Source organism: Podarcis tiliguerta (assembly GCF_965153285.1).
Source record: "Podarcis tiliguerta genome assembly, chromosome: 5".
Taxonomy (NCBI): domain Eukaryota; kingdom Metazoa; phylum Chordata; class Lepidosauria; order Squamata; family Lacertidae; genus Podarcis; species Podarcis tiliguerta.
The window spans coordinates 37,330,843-37,337,338 of NC_139538.1; the positions used below are offsets into that span (position 1 = coordinate 37,330,843).

The following is a 6,496-nucleotide window of genomic DNA, read 5'->3' on the forward strand; positions in this document are numbered from 1 at the left end:
AAGCTTTAAAGGTACTCCTGGACTTCTTTGTCTGCTTACAGTAGACTAAGTTAGCTGGAAAGACTACAAACTTAAATCAGTTTTATTTCAATTTAACAGACGTGCTGGCCAGGGCTAATGGGAGCTGCAGTCCTCTTTACCCTGACTTCAGACACCTGCAGTATAGCTTTTTTTAAAACTCACCTTCTTTCTGTGACTCTCAATTGTTTTTAACCTTGAGTTTTAATTGTTGTAAGCTACCCTGCGGCTTTGGGGATGAAGGGCAGGGAGTGCATTTCAAATCATAATAATCCAGAAATCTGGAGAGCGAAGGCTGGAGAAGGTTGAACCAATTGTTGGATTATCATGATGGAAATTACAGCAATTCTCAGACTTGTTAGGAGACCTCTATTTCCCTGACAGAGCTACAGTTCCTAGAGTGGTTTAATAGTCAATCCCTGTTCTCTCAACAGACTAAAATTCCCAGGATTCTTTGGGGGAAACTATGTTTAAAGTGGTGTGATACTGCTTTAAATGTATAGTGCAGGTGGGGTCAAAAAGGGAAATGGGAGGGAATCCTGAAACCTTTGCCCTCTGACTCCCCTCAGTTTTAGCCAAACCATTAGGAATATCCCTTTTAAAACAAACAAACAAAAACAGTATTCTATGGGCTGTCATAGAAAGTAAAGGGACAAACTTCATTTCTTCTCCACCCCCAATAATTTGAGCAAAACTCAAGTTTCCTTGTGAATGGATGTTCCAGAGATTAGTCATCTTCCTTAAAGAAAACACACAGACGCACATTTTTACCATGAATGATGACAAGCGGAACTGAACTCACAAGTGCTTTATTTATGGCATCAAGTCAGCTTTCATGTCGGCTTTAGACTTAATGCTGCCCATTACTCTGCAATACGGCGGAAGGACTGGACCACTGGGGATGCAGACCCCCACTCGACAGGTTTACTATACTCTCCTCTCTCCAGAAGATACTGCCTGCCACGGAAATTGGGGTGTTCGTAGAAAACCCAGGCCCCATCCAGGACTTTGCAGGAGTGGATTTCGCGCAGGTGAAACTGATCCATGACAGAAGGGCAGTCTTCTGTGGATTCGTGCATCTGGCCACTAAAGTCACCCTTCTCAAAGAGCTGAATTTGGTATTTGCCTCCACCGGGCTAGAAGGAGGAGGATGGAGAACACAACATGTTATTGAGGAGCTGAGCAGAGGCTGTGCACAGTTCAGACTGCAATATTGGATGGAAAATAGACATTACCCAATAAAGCAAAGAATGTATTGTGGCTGCAGAACCAACCACCACTTTATGTGTATTTAGTTATCTTTATTATACTTTTTATACTTTCTGTGAGACCCCTGTCAGCCAGTGCCCCCTAGCAAGAAGCAGGAAGGATCTAATTCATTACCAATTGTGAGTATAGAACAGGGATTGAGAACGTGTGCCCCCCGCCCAGTTGTTGCAGGACTCCAACTCCCATCATCCCTGACCAATGGTCATCCTGGCTTAGCCTGATGGGAGTTGGAGTTCAACTTCTGGGAGACCACAGGTTCCCCATCCCTGTTGTAAAACCAAATGGTGGGAATTGCACATGGCACAGGAGTGGCTTGCAGTGGAGATGCAGCAATAACCTCCCAGAAGCAATGTTGTTGCTGCTGCTTACCAGAGGAATGAGGCAATGGTAAAGTTTGGGCTGCACAGGTGTACTGGCAAAGCCAATCCAGCACTCCTGCCAGTGCACTGACAGAGTTCTTACCTCATCATCGTTCTGCCTCCTTCCTTCCAGTAACAGTAGTTTTGCTGCCAGGAGGCTGTTGCTGTAGCTTCAGCCCTCTGGGCAAGCTGTTCCCAATATGGCATATATCATCTTTAATATCCTATGGCATATCAGACTCCAAGGTCCCATGAGACATGCATTCTGTTAACCATGCTTTATAACCTACCAGAACTTTTGCAGACCCAGGCAAAAGGCTCTATCAAAAGAGGTGAGTCCTCCAGCACCATCCCAGCCTCAAAAGCATGAGGTCAGGGATGATGGGAGCTGCAGTTCAACAATATCTGGAGGGCACCACCCTGACCACTCTTGCTTTAGGTGGATCAAGTCATAGACATCTGGTTGGCCGCTGTGAGAACAGGTTGCTGGATTAGATGATGGATCTTTCCTTTGATTCAGCAGGGCTCTTGGAAGCAAGAAAGCTTTCACATTCTTCAATGCAGGCATGGAGAACCCATGGCTTTCCTTTTGTTGTTCAACTACAACTCCCATCAATACTTACCATGGGCCATGCTGCTTGGGGCTGATGGGAATTGGAGTCCAACAACATCAGGAGGGCCACAGTTTCCTCACCCCTGTTTTAGTGTTTATCTGTGTTAATAACATTAAATACAGTGTGAGGATCTGTGTGTACTTAAAAAAAAGGGGAGACTTATAAATGAACCTGTCTCAAGTGTCAATATCCCATTTGCCCAGATTTCAGAGTTAAACAGAGAGGAAGGAACTTACTAGCTGAATAGATTTGCATGAGCTGACGCGGTCATTTAGGCCCATCCACCTTTGATATTCAGGATATTCCCCATGAGTCAGCACGTACATGTTCCCTGCAAAGTTTGGCCGCTCATAAACAACCCAGGCACCCCCCTCCACACGGATAGAATTGCAGCGGCTCAAGTCAGTGTGGAAATCCAAACAGTCCCTGTCAGACTCATAGCGGCGCCCCTGGAAATTCTTGCCTTCGTAGAAGGTGATCTGAAACACAAGCAAAGTACAAAATGAATCATGCTTCCACTGGACGTGGTGCAGCTTGGCTAAAATTACATGGACACGAGGGATGGGAGCGTATATCAATTTCAGTTTCTCTCCATTTCCTATTTTCCCCCAAGCTTAACTCCAATTTGGCCCATATCTGCATCAGTTTCCAATTTCTTTCACATCTGCATGAAAATTTATGCATCCTCTACAATGCGCATTTTACATGCAATTTTACCTCATTTTTTGCAATTTTCCTGACAACTATTTTGAAACTATTTCTGTGCACTGTTTTGCTTGGAGAACTGCGTGAAAAAATTTGGAGAAGTGTAAATTTCAGTTCAAATATTGATATGCATTTAGGTCAGTTTGAATTAAATTTATTCCCTATCCCTAAATAACAAGCTCCACTAGGAATTCCTCTTCCATTTTTAGGTACAAGAGAGTTGCGCAAGAGTACCTGCGACTTAGTTACCTTAGGTGAATGCCAAGGCTCATAAACAAGCCAGGCACTGTTCTGTCAAGCTGACAGAGCATTTAGGCAAAAAGTACCCTGAGTGTTAACAGGAAGCCTATGGTAACATTGCAGTTAGGTTAGCCAGTATTACAGCAATAGGTGCAGATGACAGTTTGCATTTCTTATGTATGATATGACTCTCTTGAGCTCACAGCATTTCCTTACTTTAAAAAAATGTATAAATCACCCTTCATCCAAATGTGGATTTCAGGACAGTATGCAAAGAAATGTAAAATTACAAATACAGCATACAACAAACCAAGAGCACAATAAAGTTAGGAGGAAAAAGGCTATTAAACCAGCTCAAAATGCCAAAATTCAAAGAGCCTGGGTGAATAAAAAGGTTGTGACCTGATGCAAAAATAATAAAAATTGTCAGTAGCAGATGTACCGTATGTCTCTCAGGTGGGCATTCCACAATCAGGGAGCCACCGCAGATAAGACCCTCTCTTTTGTATATGATATGTTTCGCCTAAAGATGGAACATGGAAAAGCACCTCCTCTGACATTCTTAGAAAATGGGCAGCTTGGTAATGAATCCTATCCTGCTGCTTCACTCAAGGGCATCACACTGAGCACCAGAGGGGGTGGGGAATCATCATTTCAGTTCAAGACAGGGGAACTCCAGGCTGTTCCCCTGTTCCTTTCAGAATGTGCATCAAAGCCAATTCACACAAACCCTATTTGGACAACATATCCAGGCACAGGAACATGAGGAGGGAGAGGGAGATCACAGCTGTCCCCTCCTCCAATATGTTCTATCTGAAGCAGTAAACTTATCCTTCGCACATTCAAACCATACAAATATTCAGTGGGTACACAGATTTCTGTTTGGGGGAAGTGGTTGTGTGGGGAATACATTTGCACTCAATTCTCTGCATGAATCCTGCAGCAGAATCCCACCACTGGCCCACCATCTGCTAGCACCACCCAGCAGAGCAAACGGAAAGCAATTTTCTATTAGCTCTGCTTCCACCAGAGTCTACCTACTGGACTCTTGACCAAGTACCAAAGGTTGTAGCTGCTTGACACTTCAGAGGCAGGAAGTGTTCTCCATTCTTGGTCAAGCCTCTTCTTCTTAAATTAGAAGAACAAGAATCTAAAGGTCATGCAAAACAATACATTTGTATTTCTGTACTTCATCGTTTGTACAAAGACCCGATTAGGCAATCCAGATTAGGATTAGGGTGGATGAGAGGAGTCGTCACATCTTTAAATGCCCTTCTCCATGCATCGCTGCCAAATGAGGTGTGATAGGTGGCCAACTCTTCAATGGTGGCATGCCCTCCCCAGGGAGGCTCATCAAATAAGGGGGTGGGGGGTTGGTAGTTATTTGCTTAGATTTTGGAACAAACAGCATCACAGATAATATCTGACATTACTCTTAATTGACCACTTTCCAAATTGCAGTTACAATAGCAATGGCAGTATCTCCCCAGTAATCACAGCTGGGACATGTAAGACAAAATAGCACAGCAACATACAGTATATGCAATGCAACATGAAGGGAAGACATCTAAGCCACACACAAAATGCACTTTGTTCTTTACTCTGATAACCAATCAAGTGGGGAAATGAGTATGTTATGCGAGACCTCCCAATCTGCCATAATTGTCCATTTGGATTTGTCAGTATGAGTGACCCACACTTGACAATAGCAGAAGTCTGGAAATTCCCTCAGTGAAGCAGTGTCATATCTTGAAGCACAAGCAAAGCTTCCTTCTGAGAGCTTATTCTCCTATCCCATGGTAGACTCTAGGTAATTATGAGTGGTTTTGCAGTTTGGCTTGTTAGTATGATGTGAAAGAAGATACAATTGTGCCTATGTGACCTTCCAAATTCAACAGCTCTGGTCATGCATCCCCAATACGAGAAACTCACGGCCTTCCAGATTTTGTTAGGCTCCAATTCCCATCAACCCCAGCAAGCATTGCCAATGGTTGGGGATTATGAAATTGTGGCCCAGCAATACAGTGGTAGCTCGGGTTACAAACACCTCAGGTTACAAACACTTCGGGTTATATACTTCGCTAACCCAGAAATAGTACCTCAGGTTAAGAACTTTACCTCAGGATGAGAACAGAAATCGCACAGCGGCGGTGCGGCGGCAGCGGGAGGCCCCATTAGCTAAAGTGGTACCTCAGGTTAAGAATGGTTTCAGGTTAAGAACGGACCTCCGGAACGAATTAAGTTCATAACCAGAGGTACCACTGTATGTGGAAGATTACAGGTTCTCTGCCCATTTTATGCCTTGTAAATAAATACAAATGTAGAGCACATACAAAGATACTTATTTCACATGCAGTATGCTGCAAGTTTATCAAGCTGAGTTGCATGTGCACTTAAAAGAAAAGCACGCCACTAAATCCAGGTTCCTCTTTATTCATCTTCCACAGAACAAACAACAACGAAGGAAATAAGCATCTCACACTGTCTAATGTTGTCATTTTCAAATACTGATCTCAATTTGACAGAATTATATCTGCTGGAGCTGCAACAAGGAAAACTAGGAAAGTCCGCTAATTATTCCAGGTGTTTGTTTATTATCTAACCTGGTACGTCTTGTACATCTTCCACTAGTAATGAACCACCTGCCTCCTTAAACAGGGAGCCACTCAAGGATCTGCTCTTTTCTTGGTTCTGCCAAGCTGGCAAACAATGCATTCCTGTTAGAAGAGGTTCATTTTCTTGCAGACAATGAATGGAAGAGAGGCATCCTGAGACCACAAACATACTTACCTTGCTTCCAGTTTTGGACATGATCAATGTGGGGTGCAAATATTCCTGGAGGAGGAGGTGAACTAGAAGCAGCTGCCAGAGCAAGAATCAGGAAGCCTCATTTTATAGTGAGCTCATTTTTAGACTAGACATTCGCTTTGTCATGAAAATGGGATCCAAAAATTGAGTCAGTGATTCTGAGGCTATTCATCTGTTCTAGAAAAACAAACAGGATTACAAAATAAAGGCAGGCTTCATTGCTCCTTTTATTTTTCGGCATTGCCTGTTGCATTATCAGGTTTTGAATGCTTTGCTGAGTCTGAACACTGAACTCCTGTCAGAAATATTCAAAATAAAAAGTGCTTGCCCTCTAATAATAATAATAATTTTATTATTTATATGTCACCCATCTGACTGGGTTGCCCCAGCCCTTCTGGGCGGCTTCCAACAAAGTATTAAAACATAAAAAACCTCAAACATTCAAAACCTTCCTGTACAGGGCTGCCTTCAGGTGTCTTCTAA

General features: G+C 43.2%; 1 protein-coding gene across 1 annotated transcript; it reads right to left on the bottom strand.

Annotated features, from left to right (window-relative positions):
- Positions 1-811: 811 nt before the first annotated feature.
- CRYGS (crystallin gamma S) lies at positions 812-6,235 on the bottom strand. Its single transcript, XM_083439523.1, has 3 exons — positions 5,996-6,235; positions 2,497-2,739; positions 812-1,154 (listed from the first exon to the last, which is right to left on the bottom strand). Exons 1-3 carry the CDS (start codon positions 6,014-6,016, stop codon positions 882-884), a joined length of 537 nt encoding a protein of 178 aa, XP_083295649.1. The 5' UTR covers positions 6,017-6,235; the 3' UTR covers positions 812-881.
- Between the last annotated feature and the right edge of the window lie 261 nt (positions 6,236-6,496).

Bases quoted from the DNA above. Each gene is read 5' to 3' on its own strand.
- CRYGS (XM_083439523.1), bottom strand. From the start codon at position 6,016: ATGTCCAAAACTGGAAGCAAG. The intron at 2,740-5,995 runs GTAAGTATGTTT...CTTGTGTTTCAG, and splicing joins TGTCCAAAACTGGAAGCAAG to ATCACCTTCTACGAAGGCAA. The intron at 1,155-2,496 runs GTAAGTTCCTTC...TCCTCCTTCTAG, and splicing joins CATGCAAATCTATTCAGCTA to CCCGGTGGAGGCAAATACCA.